General features: G+C 45.4%; 1 protein-coding gene and 1 non-coding gene across 2 annotated transcripts in view; one reads left to right on the top strand and one right to left on the bottom strand.

Annotated features, from left to right (window-relative positions):
• The window catches only part of ZYG11A (zyg-11 family member A, cell cycle regulator), a 45,041-nt gene that overhangs the window by 15,592 nt on the left and 10,653 nt on the right, over window positions 1-18,796 (bottom strand). Inside the window, exons 2-6 of the mRNA XM_075532846.1 lie at window positions 17,242-17,407; window positions 15,610-16,352; window positions 8,160-8,300; window positions 1,641-1,817; window positions 374-438 (exon numbers count right to left, since the gene is read on the bottom strand). Of these exons, the coding sequence (XP_075388961.1) occupies window positions 374-438; window positions 1,641-1,817; window positions 8,160-8,300; window positions 15,610-16,352; window positions 17,242-17,407 (1,292 nt within the window). The remainder of the gene's footprint in view (window positions 1-373; window positions 439-1,640; window positions 1,818-8,159; window positions 8,301-15,609; window positions 16,353-17,241; window positions 17,408-18,796) is intronic.
• LOC142437884 (small nucleolar RNA SNORA17) lies at window positions 14,261-14,387 on the top strand. Its single transcript, XR_012782387.1, has one exon. It is a non-coding gene; the product is annotated as a small nucleolar RNA SNORA17 (small nucleolar RNA).

Here is an 18,796-nt window from a genome sequence, read left to right as displayed (position 1 = left end):
GGATGGTGACAAGAACTGTACGAGCCCCCAATAAAATGATTTTTTTTAAAAAAGAATCACTACTAGTGAAGAAGCTTATGCTTAAAGATCATGGGAAGGGCTACCACTTGAATCCATGTGTGAAGTCATGGCCAAGGGTGTCGCAGCCAATGGCCTATACGAGAGTCATGCTACTGGAGACATTTAGAAATAGCATATTTCAAATGAGTCTGATAAAAAAAAGCTCAGAAGGAAAAAAAAAAGTTCAGAAGACTCCCATCCCCCAACACTGTACCCCAGCACTACCCAGGTCCATGCTACGGAGATGACCAAGCGCCAATAACGCTAGAGCAATATTGATCACAACCATCAGATTACCAAGAGTTCTACTTGCCTGTCGAATGGAACATCCACAAGAATCCTGGAATTAGTTAAGGAGAGTAGACAATTCTTCTGTAACTTTTAGGGAACAAAGAAAAATAACTTAGCAAATTATACATTTATACAAATATTGATTATGCCGGTAATGGTTCTTAACATCTGAAGGTGCTAATAGAGCTATATTGTTTGTTTTTCACTGAGGACACACTCTGTACCTGGCTCTTTGCAAATTACACTGCATGGCATTCCCCTTTGCCTAAAGGACAATCCCAAGAAGGGATGTCCCTAGACCCTGGAAGAATCCAGGTGTCGCTACAGGGAGTGGCTTCAAAAAATTCTCACAACAATGAATACATCTCTCTTGGAAGCACAACCGAAATGCTTCTTAGAAGTGAAGCTGGCGAGACTTGGTCTCTTGTACTTTGGACATGTTTATCAGGAGACCTGTCCCTGGAAAAGAGACATCATGCGTGACAAAAGTAGAAGGGTAGGGAATAAAGGAAGGCCGTCAAGGAGATGGATGGACGGACAGAGAGACTGCGGCAATGGGCTCAAACATAATTGGGAGGATGGAGCAGAACCAGGCAGTGATTCATTCTGCTATCCAGTGGGGTCGCTATGAGTTGGAACCGACTTGATGGTACCCAACAGCAACACGTGTATGTTTAGGGGTCCTAGCGGAGCATTTGTTAAAGTACTTAGCTGCCAACCAGAAGGCCAGCAGTTTGAAGCCACCAGCTGCCCCAGAGAGAAGGGGAAGCAGCTGGCGTCCACACAGACATACAGCCTTGGCAACCTGTGGGGGCGGCCCTCCACAGGGACTGACTGGAGGGGTTTGGTCTCCTTTGATAGGTCCATGTGGGTATTCTGGATCTCTTCTGTCTCAGATGTTTACTATTATGAGTATAAAAATATTTTTTAAATAGCCTGATAGCAAGGAAAAAACACGCTAAGTGGGCATGATAAACTTACAAAAGGGAATACAACTTTATAAAAAAAGTTAAACTTATATTTAGCTAAGTCAAATCATAAAAGTGAACCGATTTTTTTAGTCTTTAAGGATATACTAAAATGTTACTAACAGGTCTTGCTAGGTTTGTGAGTGAGCTAAACATCTTTAACTTCACTGCCTTTCCTACGTTTCCCCCAATGGGAAACATGAGCTTCTTGTCTAACTAGTCTCTCTCCAGGGGGATAAAATTCCAGAATATGTAAGGCACTTCTCTCCATGTACTTGTCACGAAGTGAGAAAGCACAGTCAAGTATTCCATTCGAGTTACCTGCGGGTTATGAGGGAAATTTTTCAGGGCCTTGAAGAGGAGCTCGGTGACCTCGGACAACAGACGGACAGGCATCCCCCGGGCCAGGCCCTGGTGCGTTAAGTTGAGGGCACAGGCGCTGGCTGTGAACTGCACCGGCAAATCCAACGGGTGATTCCGCATCGCCACCGTCACAAGCTGAAGATGAACTTGTTTTCAGTCACAATATCGACACAGTTTAGACCGTCTCTCTTTGTGGTAACTGATGCAGAACAGGTGCTGGTTTGGGTTTTAAGGCTGGTTAACAGGGCCCTGGTACACTGTGGGTCCCACATGACGTGGGGCGGGATGAGGCGCCCTACCCGAGGGCTGCTAAGAGTCGGAATCCACTTGGTGGCAGGGGAGCCCAAGATCTCAAACAGAAAGCAGATGGAGAGGTGAGGGGATTTCTTGGGAAGGAAGGTGTGAAAGGAAAAACAAAAGGTTATGTTAAGCTCCTGCACAGAAATGGAGGGGTTTGAAAAGTGCTGAGAGAGAGCATTAGTGACATAATTTAGTGTCAGACTATGGAAGGGTGAGAGCACGAGGAGAAAACAAAGGATCAGGCCCATACATAACTCACAGTCCCCTCTGAGTCACACTCAAGGACACTGTGGGCCACAAAGATAATCACCCCTACCCGACTCACACCACCACTTATCTGGCAGCACTGTGCTGACTGTGTGTTGCTGCGCTGGGGGGAGCAGTAAGTCACTGTTACCTCAAAGTCAACGGTCTTCAGCACAGCTTCCAGACTAAGAACAGACAAGACTCGGTTCCCCACTTCGGGAGGGAGAAGCCACTAAAACCCTAATGCATAGCTGGAAACACTGTCAGGTACCGAAGACCCAGTGAACAGAAGCAGAACCCTGTCCGGGAGTGCCAAAGGGCGGGTCGAAGGAGGAGGAGATGATCCCCTGGGAGTGGAGCCTTCAGGATCTCAACCTGCTGATGGGGCAGGACTCAAGGTCAGGAGAAACAGCTGCAAAAACCAGCTAACCATAAGATCTTGGAAGGTGCAAAGGATGAATTTAGCAAACTTGGAGGTCACCAAACATGAAATGGAACATAAAGAGTGATACACTATGCATTCATGAGCTACCACTGGCCTTGGCCACTCTGAATTCGGAAGTCATGCAGCATCACTGTGCCAGGAACATAGTCAAGCGGATGGCAGGCGCTGCGCTCACCCTCCCAAAGGACACTGCAAAGTCACTCTGGAAACATGACGGCAGTTTATATCTCTCTCTGCCTTCAAGGAAATCCAATCAATGCAATTAATATTCAAATTTCTGTTTCAACCAGAAAAGCTATTGATGAAGAAACAAGAATTCTACCCACGCCTTCATCTGAAATGGATCAAACACGTGATCAAGACGCACTGATAGTTATTAGCAACTGGAATGCAAAAGTTGGAAACGAAGCTGGACGTGTGTGACAGAATTTGTCAAGACCAACGACTTGTTCACAGCAAATACTTTTTCAGTAACACAAAGGGAGGGGGACTATCCCCATGGACTTCCCCAGAAGGAACACACAAAACACAAGCTGTCTCCATCTGTGAGAGAAACGAAAGAAAAGCTCAATGTAAGCAGATAAAACTAGGTTAGGGCACCAAGTGGAACAGAATTGTTCATAAGAACTGAAGGAAATGAGAGAAAAAATACAGCCTGGTGTCTGTCCCCCCTGAATTCTGAAAGCAGCTCCAGAGCAGACATCATGCACTGAGCACTCACGACAGACGATCTAATGTGCTGCGGGAGGACATCAAGAACAGCATTCACAAATAGAGCCAAAAGGTCACTAAGACGACGCAGAGAGCAGAGTTGTAGGATTTCTCCTACGCTGTCTCCCCTAAATACAGGCCAAACCCAGACACTGCTTGCTACACATGGTAAATGACTGTACACTGGGAGGTGAACAAAAGCAGGTCAGAAGTTATTCTCCCTAAGGGCTATCAGCCATCTAGAGCAAGCAAAGTATACAGTCTGTCCCACCCTAATAGTAGGGCCCACTCCTTTCTGATAAGGATAACACATTATTTCCCTTAAGGAGAGCCCAAGGAGGTCAAGTCCACTCAAGGGTGACCAAGGTTAGGCTGCCATATTGAGTCCAGGGTCCACCCATCTTGTCGCATGTCTATCCCTATCCCTCCCCTTCCTATTGCATGAACACCCCTAACTCATCCCCTTCCTGTCTCTCGGATACCTATAGTACAGCCCCTTCCTGTGCGTGTGTGGTTACCTGTATTCACGGCCCCAAAGATATATAAGCCTTGGTTAAAAATAAATTCTTCTCTCCTGCCCATCTTTCCTCCCGCATCCCCAGGTTGACCACCAAGAAGGGCTGAGGTGAGCATGCTACCATAAATTGTCTGACTCATTTTACTTTCTTTCCTATCTCTCTTATTCTTTATGACTTTACGATAACCTTTATATATTTTAACTGTACAATTGCACTTACCGGACCCATGATAGTGTGAGGGGCTGGCTTCCCCCATGCAGAGAGGACGCCAAAAGAGACTCCGAAACTTAAACTCTTAATTGTAGAGCAACTAAAGCAAATGGAAGGAATTGTGTCAAAAAATTGAATAGAAAATTGCAAAGGGCAGTTCAGAAGACAAAGTAAAATGTTATAACGAAATGTACAAAGACCTAGAATTAGGAAAACCAAAAAGGAAAAACACGCTCAACATATCTGAAACTGGGAAGAATTCAAGAAAATATTCAAGACTTGAGCTGCAATACTGAAAGATTCTATGGGCAAAATAGTGAAAGATGCAGGAAGCATCCAGAGAAGATGGAAAGAATGCAGTGTACTAAAGGGAACTAGTCAACATTACACTATTTCAAGATGTAGCACAAAAGCAGGCGCCAATGGTGTTGAAGGAAGACATTCAAGCCACACTGAAAGCATTAGCCAAAAACAAAGGCCCAGGAATTGATGGAGTAGCAAGTGAATTGTTCCAACAAGCTGATGAAGCACTGGAAACATTTACTTGTCTATGGCAGGAAATCTGGAAGACTAAAGAGATCCATATTTGTATCCATTCCAAAGAAGGGTGGCCCCAAAGAATGCTCAAATGATAGGGCAATGTCATTAGTATCACATGCAAGTAAAATGTTGCTGAAGATCCTCCATCAGTGTTGCCCTATCACAGTGCACTCACAGGGAGGGAGCCGCCAGAGGTTCAGAAGAGAATGTGGAACAAGAGATACCATTGCTGCTGTCAGATGGATCTGGGCTAAAAGAGATCAACAGAAAGATGTCTACGTCTACTTTACTGAGAGTGCCTCAGCATGTGACTGAGTCATAGCCAACTACAGATGACCTTGAGATAATGGTAATTCTACAGCATTTCCTGTGCCTCGGTGGAGCTGGAACATGGATCAAGAGGTGAGACTAGAACCAGCGAACGCTTCACAGTTTACCAGCAGGAGAGGGTGTGACGGGGCTGAGTCCTCTCATCAAATGGATGATTCAGTCTGTGTGCTCAGCAAATCATCAGAGAAGCTGGACTATGAACAATGTGGCATCAGGATTGGAGGAAGACATGCCTGTGCCAGGCACACGACACAACCTGGCTTGCTGGAAGTAAGGGATACTGGGGCACTTGCTGGTGAAGATCAAGGACTGCAGCCTTCAGTAGAGATTACAACGAATATAAGGAAGACCCAAGTCCTCCCAACCAGACCAATAGGTCACATCACGATCAATGGAGTAAAGTTTAAAGTTGTCAAAGATTTTGTCTTGCTTGAGTCCATAATCAATTCTCAGGGATGCAGCAGTCAAGATCAAAAGGATGGCCAGAGTGCTCCTCAGAGGCAAGGAAGGGGAGACGGTCTTTCAGACTGTGGACATGCCGTCTCTGAGAAGGGCCCTGGGCTTGGTAAAGCAAAGGGAGAGTGGAGAGAGATGGACAGACACAATGGCTACAACAACGGGCTCACACGGAGGAACAGCTGTGAGGAGGGTGCAGGGCGGGACTGTGCGGAAGGAAGGTTGCTGGGGCTCAGACGGCACCTGGCGACAACACCAGCACCCAGCTCAGAAAGAAGTCTACTGACAACTGCAAGAACGAGATTTGAAGAGGCCAGAGCCCTCGGGTTGGTGGCTGATGTGGGAGGTCAGAGGCTCACAGGCATCCTCCAGACTGCAGTGGGCCCCACTCCCTGCTGGTAAGGACAATGGACGCCTGCAGTCATCTATTTGGTTCCTGTAGGTGGGGTCTACACCCTACTGATAATGGTTCCTATGGTGGTCCAGAGAACAGGTCAAAGTTAAGCTGCCAACCTAAATCTAGGATCCACCCATCTTGTCACATGTATATCCCCAACCCCTCCTCTTCCTATTGTATGTCCCTAGACCACCCCCTCTCAATACTGTATTACCTATAGCACAGTCCCTTCCTGTGATGTATGACATCACCTATAATTAGGGGGTTTGCATGTCCCCAGAGAATATAAAAGGCCTGTGATGTATGTCATCACCTGTAATTAGGGGGTTTGCATGTCCCCAGAAAATATAAAAGGCCTGAGCTAGCATTAAATATCTCTCTCCCTCCGCGTGGACCACCAAGCGGGGCTGAGGCGAGCATGTTACCATGAATTGTGTCTGACTCCATTTATTTCAATACTTCTCTTCTATCTCTCATGCTCTCTATAACTTTACTATGATCTTTACTTATTATGCTGTACAATTACGCCTACCGGACCTGTAATGATGTGTTAGGGGCTGGCTTCCCGACAGGCTGAATTTCTCATGAAGCCTAGGGACAGCCCAAGATATAATTCTGCTATGGAAGACAATTTTCCCCCTGTATCACTGTAGGAAATTGCCGTGTGGTTTTACTGGATTCCATCATCTGTAATTTAGGGATGCAAAACCAAAAAGAAGTACCATTTTCAGTCTTAGATTGACAGTTTCCTCATTACCTATGAGAAACAAATGCCCAGAGTTCTCCGGACAGCACAGCCATGTCCTCAATACCTGGAGCAGCTGGAGAAGTTGGCTCTTACCCCAAACCCACCTCCCATGCCCAAGTCCACAAATGCTTAAGCCGTGTACATGAAATGCCCTTAGTAGGTATACTCTGAATCTCTATATTACTTACAATATCTAATATAGTGGAAATAGCTTTTCACACCCTTACTCTGACCATGTAATTCCCGCCCCCTAAATCCCCTCCAATATTTTCTCTTTGAGGTTAGTTGAATCTGCTGATTCAGAACCCTCAAATGCAGAACCCATAAAGATGAAGCTTTGCTTTCAAATAAAAAATAAATTTCACCTTTTGTGCTACAGAAAGTGATTATTTTAAAGAACTACAAAAATCTCAAACATTAATTTGTTTTCCAAAATTTTTTCAAATTAATTTTCTTAAGTCCATTTCCCCAAATACTTAATATTTCCAATTACAATAAAAATAAACTCATCCTTACACCTATAAACCAAAATCAGCTTTGTAAAATTCTAATGCCTAAAATAATGTTTTTATGTTAGTTTTGTCAGATTTTTATGTCATCTTCAAAAATATTGCACACTATAAATACATTGTGCATGACTTTTATATGGCTTAAAAAAATGCCAAATAAAGTGATGCAGATTCGAAATTAAAGTTGCTTAGAAAAATAAAAGTGACATTCAGAGTCCTATGACTGTGAACATGGTTCTAATTATATGTCACATAATAGCACAGACTTTAAATTAGAAAAAACATTCCTCCTCAAGCAAAAATTCAGCTGTATATTTGTACATTGTATTTCACTCACAAAGTACTTTCTATGGTCGATTTGGCCACCTCAGTTTTGGGGGTCTGGTTCTATTTCTGTGGGGGCCAATGTTGCTGCTTCCTCTGATGTGTTTTCAAGTGTTGGCTTCAAGAGTGATGAAATAAATAAACAGATAACTTGGGGGACAATGTAGATTCATGTTAATAAATTACTGAGTCTTCTTTAGGGAAAAGGGGTCTTGGTGACACCATGGTTAAGTGCTTCCTAGCTACCAACCCTAAAGCTGGTGGCTCTAAACTCACTCACCCAGCGCTCCCAAGGGAAGCTCCCGGCCTAGGTGACACTGGGGGCGCATTGCTACTCAGCCACACGCGATCAGCAATATTTTTTACACTACTACCGCAGAGAAGGACTCAGAGCTCCTTCCATCAAGCCAAAGCCTCTAAACTTCCAGATTCAATTTACCGTATATACTTGAGTATAAGCTGACCTGAATATTGGCCAAGGCACCTAGTTTTACCACAAAAATTGCATAAGAAAATGTGCTGGAAAACTCGGCTGATAGAAGAGTATATACAGTAGGTCCAGGTAGATTCACATGTTTATAGACTTGGCAGTCAAGCCCACTGCTCGTTTTCTCTCCAAGCAGAGACGTGGCCTCACTATAGACTATGCCTGTAAGTGACTGCATGCAATGTGGTTGGTAAATAACGAATAACTGATCTATGTTGATGGCAGTCACAGGACCGCCTTTCTGCGGTGCAGTTACCTTTAAAATCGCAGGCCTGGTTATCTGCATTGAGAAGGTCTCCGTGAAGAGTCTGTACAGGGCTTCCTTCACGAAGCATGCCCTGTTCCTGTATCTGCTCAGTGCTTCTGCAATCTGACTCAGATTGGCTCCTCCAGCAACCTGAAACACAAAGACGGGACCCAACATTTCACTTTTCATCTGTAGCACACAGCTGTTGGGCATCGACCGCTGGGGACCACATGCTCCAGGTGCTTTTACTCTTGTTTTAATTTAATCATAGTTCACCTATTAGGTAAATGCTCCCACCAACCTACTTAATGTACCACAATGATTACATAAAGAAAAAGGAAAGAACTTTAAGCAAAAGCTAAAGACAAAGCAAATTATGATAAAAGGTAAAATGGTAAGGGAAAGGTAGATCAAATTAAGTCAAAATCCTGGTTCAGGAGGAAAGAGAAAGGGCAAACACTGTATTAAAAACTTTAATGACAAGAGGGAGATAAAACCTAGACCCGCAGGTAGAAAAAGATTCCTTAGAGCAAAAAACAAAGCAAAGTGAGAGCAATGCACAGACCTGTATCAAAACGAAAGGCTCTCTTCTTCTAAAGACTTAAGAAAGTGAAAAAACAAGCCACCAGTTGGGGCAAACTTTCTGCAAAATACATCTAGCAAAGGAATTAAATTGAAATACATAAAACAAACTCTTAAAATAGAAGACAAACGACCAATGGGTAAAAATGTGTATAGTCCTCACCAAAGAATGGCAAAGATCACATTATATGAGAGTCAACATCTTCAGCTACTGAGGAAATGCAAAATAAAACAATAAGATAGCAACACACTCAAATTTAGAAGAGCTACCTAAGGAAACAGTTCAGCTACAGGTATCACACAACCCAGCAATTACCTCCTAGGAACCCATCCAAAAGAAATACACAATAATTCTCTCCCAAGACTTGCACACAAAGAAAGTCTACAACAGCATTATTCACAGTGCTGTTACGTGACTGTCCCTGATCCCAGGATACAAGAGCAGATGGCAGCCAGGTCCTTTCCTCATCCAGTCAGGGGTGGGTTTAGGCACCAACCTTGCCCTTAGCAGCTGGGCTCGTACCCATTGTACTACTGGGAGATGCCACTTCATACCGACCAGGATGGCTATCAAAAACAAATTCACACGGACACGTTGGTGAGGATGCGGGAAATTAGGCCCCTCCTACATAATTCACGGAGATCTGTAACGCGGCAACTACTTTGGAAAGTTTGGTGGCTCCTCGCTCATTAACTTATGCCTCTGCAATTCCCCTAACTCCATACCCAAGGAACTGCACAGGCACTCTACACTGCTGATCAGAGTACTCTGAATTATGCCAGGTGGAGGGGGAAGGGGGGGAGCCGATCATAACGATCTGCCTAGAACCCCCTCCCACTGGACGAACAACAGAAAAGTGGGTGAAGGGAGACATCGGTCGGTGTAAGACATGAACAAGTAATTTATAAATTATCAAGGGTTCATGAAGGAGGAGGGGAATGTATGACAGCCAAAAGGTAGAAAGAACCAAGGGCCCCATTAACAAGTGGATAAGCAAAATACAGTATATACATACAATGAAATATTATATACAGTCAAAAAAGGAAAGTTCTGATACATGCTATAACATGGATGAACCCTGAAAAAATTATGCCACGTAAGATAAACCAGACACAAAAGGATAAGCCCACTTACATGAAGTGCCTAAGGTAGACAAGATGGATTGGCCCAGTGACTGCAAGAATGGGCTCACACACTGTATACACTCAAGTATACGCTGATGCGAGTATCAGCAGAGGCACCTCATTTTACCACAAAAACGGCATTAAAAATGTGCTGAAAGGCTCGGCTTATACACAAGTATATACGGTAAGTGGGGATTGTATAGGACCAGACAGGAGTAGAGGATAACAGAGTTACTGTCGTGGAGATAGTTTCTGTTGGAGCTGGGAATTGATGAGTGGCAGTCACAATACCCTATGAATCTACCACCCCAGAATCAATGCACTGTTTCATACAGGCTTTCTGGCCTAGAGTTTGCAGTTCTGCCAGTGATCTGTTGGCTACAAATCTTGCAAAGGGGTAGGGCAGTTTACTCTGCCAATAGAGTGCATAAAGCACGTAAAGGTCTTGGACAGCTTATTATGCATATAAGACGCAGTAAACCTTTTTAAGGACTGAATACTTGGCTATCCACTATGCTAATGAGACGGCTGCAGCCTACTGAGGGGTCATGGTGGGTTCGTGGTCTTCATGGGAATAGGCTTATAGAGTTAATCCTACAGAAGGGTGACCTCACTACCACCAAGAACCCAGACTGGAGCATCCTCTGGACCTGGGGTCCACGGGCAGGGAACTTCCTAGACCCAGGCGACCAGGTCAAACAGCAGGGGTCGCAAGAGCAGTAGGGTGCCAAATGGATGCTCAGGGGGCGGACGGCACTAGCTCATCTGTCTGTTACTCTTCAGTGGCTGAAAGTATGTAGAGCTCGCTGTGTATTTACCGTTTACCAGCCATCAATTACAAACTCAGTCTAAGTATCTGCGTGTAGGGCCCAAGGGGACAGAGTCAGTCCTCATCAGTCTTATCACTGCTTGTACTTCTGAGGCAACAGTTCACAAATGTTTAAAGCAGCATTATTCATAATGGCCTCAAAGTGACAATATCTAAATACCCAGCAGCTGATAAATGGAGAAACAAAATATAGTCTAGCTAGATAGCAAAATATTGAGTCCAATAAAGGTAATGAAGTACTGATACATACAACATCATGAAGGAACCTTGAACCCATCCATCCAAAATGAGATGTGAATGCCCAGAACAGGCAAATTCAGACAGAAACTAGATCAGTGGTTGGTAGAGGGGGGATTGGAACTAACTGTTAAAGGGTACAGGGTTTCTTTTTGGATTAACAGAAATGTTCTGGAATTAAATACTGGTGACGGTTGCACATCGTGCATTTACTAAAAACCACAAGCATGTACACTTTTAAATGATCAGCTTTCTGTGACGTGAAGTACATCTCAATAATATCTCTCAATAATTCCAACCCTTAGTGACATTGGCAAAAACTAGAAAGTTTGACAGTAAAATCTGTGATGAGACTTGGACAAACAGGCAGGATGATGGGAGTATAAAAAGGAACAAATTCAATGGATGGGAATTCGGCAACATTTAACAAAATAACGTGTGTTTTCACCCACTAACTAGTAATTCTAGATTAGAAGATACATGTGCACAAGGTTATTCATTGCAAACATTATTTGCAATTGGTAAACAGCAAAAACTATCCACATGCCCAAACACAAAAAGGCTGGGGGAATAAATTATGGTACATATACCACGGAGTACTACAAAGTACCATTTTAAAAAACAGACTATAAACAGCTATGAGCCGATTTCTGGCATATAAAAAACCCAACCCAAACTCACCACTAGGTAGTCAGCTGACTCACTCTGGCCCCGTGACATGAGCAGAACCGCCCCGTGGGCTTTCTGCGATCTCCAGGAGCATCTTTCTGAAGCTACTTGACAGATACAGGAGTGAGGAAGCGTGTTCCTTCGTCGGGGGCAACGGCTCTCACTGTCTAAGCGGGGAGACGGGAAATACCAAACGGGAAAAGCCTAGAAGGAAAGTGTAGCAGTCAAAGGAAGCACCGAGAACTCATTTCTAACATATATATGCTTCCTAGTTCCTGTCTGCCGATAGAAACCAAAAAAACCCCGGGACTGTGAGGACACTTGCCCCCAGATCCTGATTCCCATGGAAAGGAACGGGGGTCAGGGAGCAATGTCAATTCCAGGGTTGGAGCAGAGGCAGTATCAGAACATCTTGTTGTTGCCAAAGGTGAAGAAGGTCGTGCTCATGATGAAAACAATGGTGGTGGTGAGGGCATGTAGAAACATGACATCATCACTAGTTTGAAGGCTCTCATACACCAATCACACATGAGCATCAAGACCATTCAGGGTGATACTTGCAAACCACTGAAGGCAACAGCAGTAGCAACTCAGCCCGTGCCGGCCACAGTAGGAAAATGACTGGTAGCTCGGGAAAGAAGCATGACCAGGTGTGAAAGCCAGAACCGTGTCTGAAAAGGACCAGGAAGTTTGCATTGTCTTCAAGCAATTGCATATTAGTTGCAAGAGGGAGACTATTAATTCTGTCACAGCTAACACTTCACCTAGGTGATGAAATGACGGCATAAGGAGAGGCATCGTGGAGACGATGGCATGCCATCCTGGTACAGTATTCCACACAGGGATGAACAATCAGAGCATCGACACCTTGCAAAACGGGGTGCTACTCACTCAAACCATGAAATCATGCGGCTCCAGAGGTTAAAGTTTTCAGGTCCTTTTAAAGAATAGTCCTCAAACTGCCCATGCCAGCCAGGGCGCGGATATGCAAACAGCACAGGTGCCGCTTGGAAGAGGCAGTGTGTGCTGTGCGGGTGTGCCAGTGGCAGAGGGGATGGTGCACCCGGGCCAGGGGCTCCTAAGGAATGCTGGATCAAACTCGGCTCACCGGCACATCAATCCCCACACACGCGCTGCCTGCCGCGCGGAGATGATCCTTACAGCGAAGGACAAACGGTTCCTAAGCCACGTGAGGCTCCGCAGAAGAAACGAAAATGTGCGCCCTGGGATAAATTCAGCCCCGAACAAGGACAGCACGTTTGGTAGCGGGTCAGCAAAGAGGAGGAGAGCGCCCCCCCCCCCCACCCGATGGACCGATACGGCGATCACAGGACAAGGCTCCCACGCATCCTGGCGGCGCCGGCAGTCCTTCATTCTGTTGCGCACAGGGGTGCCGTGGCACCTAAGGATCTGAGCAACAGAAATACCCCAAAATTGGAGGAAGTTTATGAACACGCTGACAGATGCGATAGAGTAGGACAAGCAAAAGCCGGGACCGCTACCGAACCGCCCGTGGCTTCCTGTGGACACCACGACAAGGGCTCTCCTCTCGCCGTGACTCAACAAGGGTTTCCCAGAAGTAAATCATTCACCGGGTTTCATCACTGGCGGGCCTTCCCCATCAGACAGTCCACTCTGCCCATTCTGGTATTTGGTACAAAAGGGTAAGGTGTACTTATGTTTTAAGGTTTTCACTCACATTTCATATTACAAGTGTGAACCGAAATTTTTGATCAACCTAAACAATAAAAATACTTAAGTGTATTTTGCAATTGATTTATAAGCTAAATTTACATTAGATGAACGCACCCCAAACCCTGCTGTGGAGCAGTTTTCTAATTCAGGACTGCCCTGTGCAGGGTACATCTTTGCTGGAGGACAGTCTCCTCCTTACTTCTCCCTTGGGGGCTGCTGTGTTTCAGCTGTCCGTGACGGTCGGCAGCCCAGCACATGGCCCACTGCGCCATCGAGGGTCCTTACAGCAAAAAGGCTCCTTAAAAAACACCTTTTCAATTTGCCTTTCCTTACACGCCACTCAAAGTTGGACTACAATCTTGCATTGTGACATTACAGTGATTAATCTGAAACAGACCTGGCAAACAATTCCTGTGAACCCTCCTCTACTCTGCACATGAAACCCTGAAACTCTGATTGGGCTTCTATTCCGAGCCTAACAGTGTTACCGATAGCCCCAACCTTCATTAGAGAACCCAGAAAATGGAAAGGACTTTTAAACAGTCACTGTTTTCAAAAGAGTAAAGTGAGAACACAACTAATTACTCAGCAAACCTCTTTACTCTCTTACTCTAGAGAGGGCTAGAGGCAGTGTAATTAATAAAAACAAAGCCACAAACCTGTAAGGAGGGATTTTCAAATGTGCGTGCACTTTAGTATTAGCTGGAGGGTTTAAAAATACAGAAGCCAGGACAGGCTCTAGATCCATCAAATGAGACCTCTAAGGGCTGAGACTGAAGCATTAAATAGATTTTAAAGCTTCCAAGGGGACTGTAATTTACAACTGAGATTAAAAGACAAACTGCTTTAAGAAGAAATAATCCCCATTCATTTAAATACATGTTACTTTCAAACATAATGCTTCAGAAGCTATACGCTTATTCCAGAAATGCTCAAATCTTTTTTTTTAAGGCTCTTTTTAAAAACTGCTTCAGATGCTCCTAGGTGTTGCAGGTGGCCACCCTGCCACAGCTGAGTCCTCAGAGAGCAGAGAGAGGAGGGGCTATGTCTAGGCGCAGGGGTCTGATGTCAACCACCTGACTTACTGCTACCCCAGTCCTATTGCACCTGCGAGACCCGGGCCACCTGGGGAACCAGAAGGAGGAGGGGAGTGGGTTCCCCAATAAGTCATTGTGCAAAGTGACAAGGCCCTGGCAGCTGGATGAAAATGCATACCCTCGGGTCCAGCACACGTGTCGGCTGGATGCATCTAATGCAGGGCTCCTCAGACTTTGTAAACAGGGGGCCAGCTCACTGTCCCTCAGACCCGTTGGAGGGCCGGACTATAGTTTAACAAAATCTATGAACAAACTCCTATGCACGCTGCACTTATCTTATTTTGAAGTAAAAAAAAACAAACGGGACAAAACCACAAGGCAGGCCGGATAAATGTCCTTGGCGGGCCGCATGTGGCCTGTGGGCTGCAGCTTGAGGATCCCTGATTGAATGCATGAAGGCAAGTGATGTCCGGCTCATGGGCACTGGCCAGTCACTAACTGACTGCCACCATTCTGCCAAGACTCAGCCGCAGACCACCACGGTACAGACTGCAGGAGCCCCCCCTCCATGCCAGGAGCGCATCCCCCTGTGGCAGGCACAGACACTGCAGGGGAGGCGCGACAGCCTCGGCAGGGCTCAGGCAGAGTTTGTCAGGTGCGGACTGAAGATGACCCTGCGTCTGTCCCCACAGGCCGCCAGCTGAGGGGCCGCTGGGAGGATGGCGGGGTCTGGCAGAAGCAAAGTAGAGCGGCATCCTTTGGAAAGAATGAAGTGAGCTGAAGGTGGAAAAAAACAAACTCCTTCTTATTTGTACCTTAGTCAAAAACAGTCATGCTGACCACCTACTATCAATGAGATTCAGCCCTCGGACACAAGCGTTAGGGTAACAGAGACTTGGGATACAAATCCCAGTGCTGTCATTTATTAGTCAATTCTACAGTTGTGGGTAAGGAGCTTAACCTCTCTGTTTCCACTTCCTCATCTATGAAACTAGAGGATTGAGAGAAAGGGACAGGCACAGCCTGGCATCTGGCACAGATTAATTAGGTCACCTATAAAATGTCCACCCTTCTCATCACCACCACCCAGACAAGAGGACATGACTGCTGTACTAAACCAAATCCCAAACTCACTGCCACTGAGCTTATTCCAACTCATGGTGGCCCCGTACGGCAGCGCAGACAGGCCCGTGTGTTAGCGCCTAGGACAGCCTCTGGTACAGGGAAGAGCGCTTACTAGTGTTCTCAATAAGCCAAACAAAACTTATTGCAAATAGGAACAAACCCTCAAGCCTTGCTTCGTCGTGAAGAAGTCAGACGCCCCAGCATTCGTAGCCAGCAATCCCACAAAGTGCATCGCCGGCCGCTGCTGAACAAACAGTTCTACGTCTCGGTCGGTGATGCGGCTGCTCCCTGAGACATCCAGCGACACGAGGTTGGGCAGGATGTCCTTTTGCTGTAGCAAATGAAAAGCAAGGTCTGAGTTGAGTTGGCTGTGCTGAGAAATATCCAGGTGACGCAGGCACCTCAGCTCTCTGAGGACAGCGAGAACATTTGACTTGGTCATGGCCAGATGGTGCATGGTGAGAGAGCTGAGTTGATCCTTACAGGCGCGGAGAGCAGAAATGTTGGTGACCAGGGTATTGGATATATCCAAGCTCTCCAGCCTTGGTAACCGAGAGACACTAGCTAGGTCTTCATTACGAAAGCAAACACTGAAAACACTTAAAACTCGGAGACCAGTAAGCTGACCAAAGCAGAGTTTTCTTGACTCATCGGGGATGCCTGTGGAGTCCAACAGGAGACACTGAAGGTTCTTCTGGATCCAGATGTTGCTGCACAGTCCACTGATGATGTCTTGGATCGGAAGGTCTGTGTGCACGGCGGTAGCATCCAGTTCAATGAGCTTGTGATGGCAGAAGGCTTTGAGGAACGCAGCAGGGGACAGTTCTGCTTTTTGGATATTGGCCAGCTTCAGTCTCATCTGGTCTCCTTGGAAAATGCTCGCGGTTCGGTCAGTCAGCTTGCCTACAAAAGAACCAGAATCAGCTTTTAATGACAGCTGGGGCCCGTGCCTTTCCGAGGTGCACTGTGGCCAGGGAGCAGGGGCAAAGGCAACACTAGTTCTGGTCTCCTGGCTAAGGAGGCAACTACCCGCATAACCCATTTCCTCCTCTTCTTTTCCCCGTGCTGCTCCAGGAGAAGCGAGACCAACTGCTAGGCCTTGGATGGCTGCTCGCACACTTTTAAGACCCCAGGTCTACAGAGTTAACTGGGAAGTATGTGATTACGCTAGTTACCTGGGATGTGCCGTGAAATCGAACCTCTAAACCAAGGGACTCAGTCAATCGTGTTTTCGATGTATAGAAGCAGCCTCAACAGCCACTTTAGTTGTTGTGAAACTGGGCATTTTTTTAAAGACTCGTTCCCAGAATGCATGTATAAGGGAGTCTACTGAGCTAGAACTTTGGAAGCAAAAGAACAATGACTGAGTGGTGACTTGATTTCACTTTCCAGTCTCCTCCATTTCCAGCTGGGGCCGGAAACATGACACTTGTTGCCATTACAAGACCCCAACAAAGGGGTTTCTCAAGGTTAAAAAACAAAATAAAGGGGCTTAAGGGGAGAGCAAATGTCTTGAGAATGATGAGGGCAATGCATAATGCATGTACAAACATGCTTTATACAACAGATGTAGGTATGGATTGTGGTAAGAGCTGTATGAGCCCTAATAAAATGATTTTAAAACACCGAACCCTAACAAGTCATACAAAAATTCAATTCTTCAAAAGTAAAATGGAAATGATTTCTATACTACCTACCTATAAGGTTGACAGGGGATCCAAGTAGTCTATAAATGGCTTCGGAATACTCATGGGCTATGCGAGAGTATACTGTATAGGAGCCTTAGCCTTACCTTCCCCAGCCAAAATTCCAAGAAATCGATCAGCCAGTTCCTGAGGGAAACGCCAATGCTCCGGAAGGCACAGGGTCCCATCAGGCCTCTTGGAACACACTTTCTCCAGGTTAGCAACGAGGGTGTTCAAGCAGAGAGTGACCAGAGAGTAGGGAGATGCCTCCTCCTATCACACAACCCAAACAAACTTTGTTAGAATACATTTGCATAAAATTCAATACAAGGTGGGTATCAGACATTACCCCTGAAAGTGTACGGTTATGAGTCCTGGATAAAAAATGTAACAAACATGCTTTTAAGTGCAAAGTAAGGAGAAGCTCCAAAGCCCCCCTCTCCTCCATCCGAAAGCTTTGACATTTTCCAGCGTCACTGACAGAGACCAGGCCCAGTCCGCAAGCTGGAATGGGCATCCGCAGACTTGTGAGGTCTACAGCGGGAGACTGCCATCTGTAACTGGGCTAGCCATCGCTGCTCAGCTGCCGAGCGAAACACAAAGGTGGGACAGCGGCACTCTTCCAGGCCTCGGGTATCTCCTGCAAGTGTAACGCAGGGGATTGAGGGTCATCTGCGCGTAAGTGTATTCCTGGGTTTCCAAAACTACCCTCAGGGTCATCAATTAAAAGAGCTGATTTGCAACCAATCACTTGGTATGGAAGCAATATGTCAGATAGCTTTGTCAAGTAGTTTTCACACTATTCGGTGTGTCACATTACTGGACATGCAAGTCCCATTTGAAAAATAAAATATATCAAAGGTTAAATCTATGTTAAGTATATTTAGAACAAGTACAAAATACAGATAGTGTCAGAGTTAGGAAGATCCACACTCAGAACCATCTGGTTTGGGTTTTTGTTTTATTTTTTGGTACATCATTAGTGATACATACACATACAATACTATTCTTAGATATTTACTCATAAATATTCAATGATGGGATTTATAAAGATAATGAGAATGAAAGGCAATAACAATGATAACAAAAAAGACATATTCAACTTCATCAGAACCAACTTATAATGAACACAAAGGAGCAGATCCCATAGGAAGTCAGGGACTACCTACCTATGTTTTAAAACCGTTACTATAGCTATGACATAGCTTTAATAGACTAATAACATATTGAACTGAACTAACTGAAGAAAAACAAACAAACCTCAAGTCGCAATATTGAAAGATTTTATGGACACAATACTGACCAATGGAGGAAACATCAAAAGAAGACGGAAAGAACACACAGTCACTGAACCAAAAAGAGCTAGCCAACATGCTAGCGTGTCAGGAGGGAGCCTGCCAAGAGCCAATGGTACTGAGCACAGACGTTCACCCTGCACTGAAAGCATCAGCCAAAGCAAGGATCCAGGCCCTCGATCCTTGATGGAAGGATTGGGAGCATTCACTCTGGAATACAGCTGCCTGGCCAACTGACTGGAAGCGATTCCTATACATGTGTGCCGTCCTACAGAGTGATGAGCCAACAGAAGGCTCAAATTTTGAAAACTACTGTTAATATCACATGCAAGTAAAATTTTGCTGAAGATCATCCAATGATTACAAC

This window comes from Tenrec ecaudatus, chromosome 1 (assembly GCF_050624435.1).
Source record: "Tenrec ecaudatus isolate mTenEca1 chromosome 1, mTenEca1.hap1, whole genome shotgun sequence".
In the NCBI taxonomy this organism is placed as follows: Eukaryota; Metazoa; Chordata; class Mammalia; order Afrosoricida; family Tenrecidae; genus Tenrec; species Tenrec ecaudatus.
The sequence above is the reverse complement of the archived record's forward strand: the minus strand, read 5'-3'. Positions and strand labels throughout refer to the sequence as shown.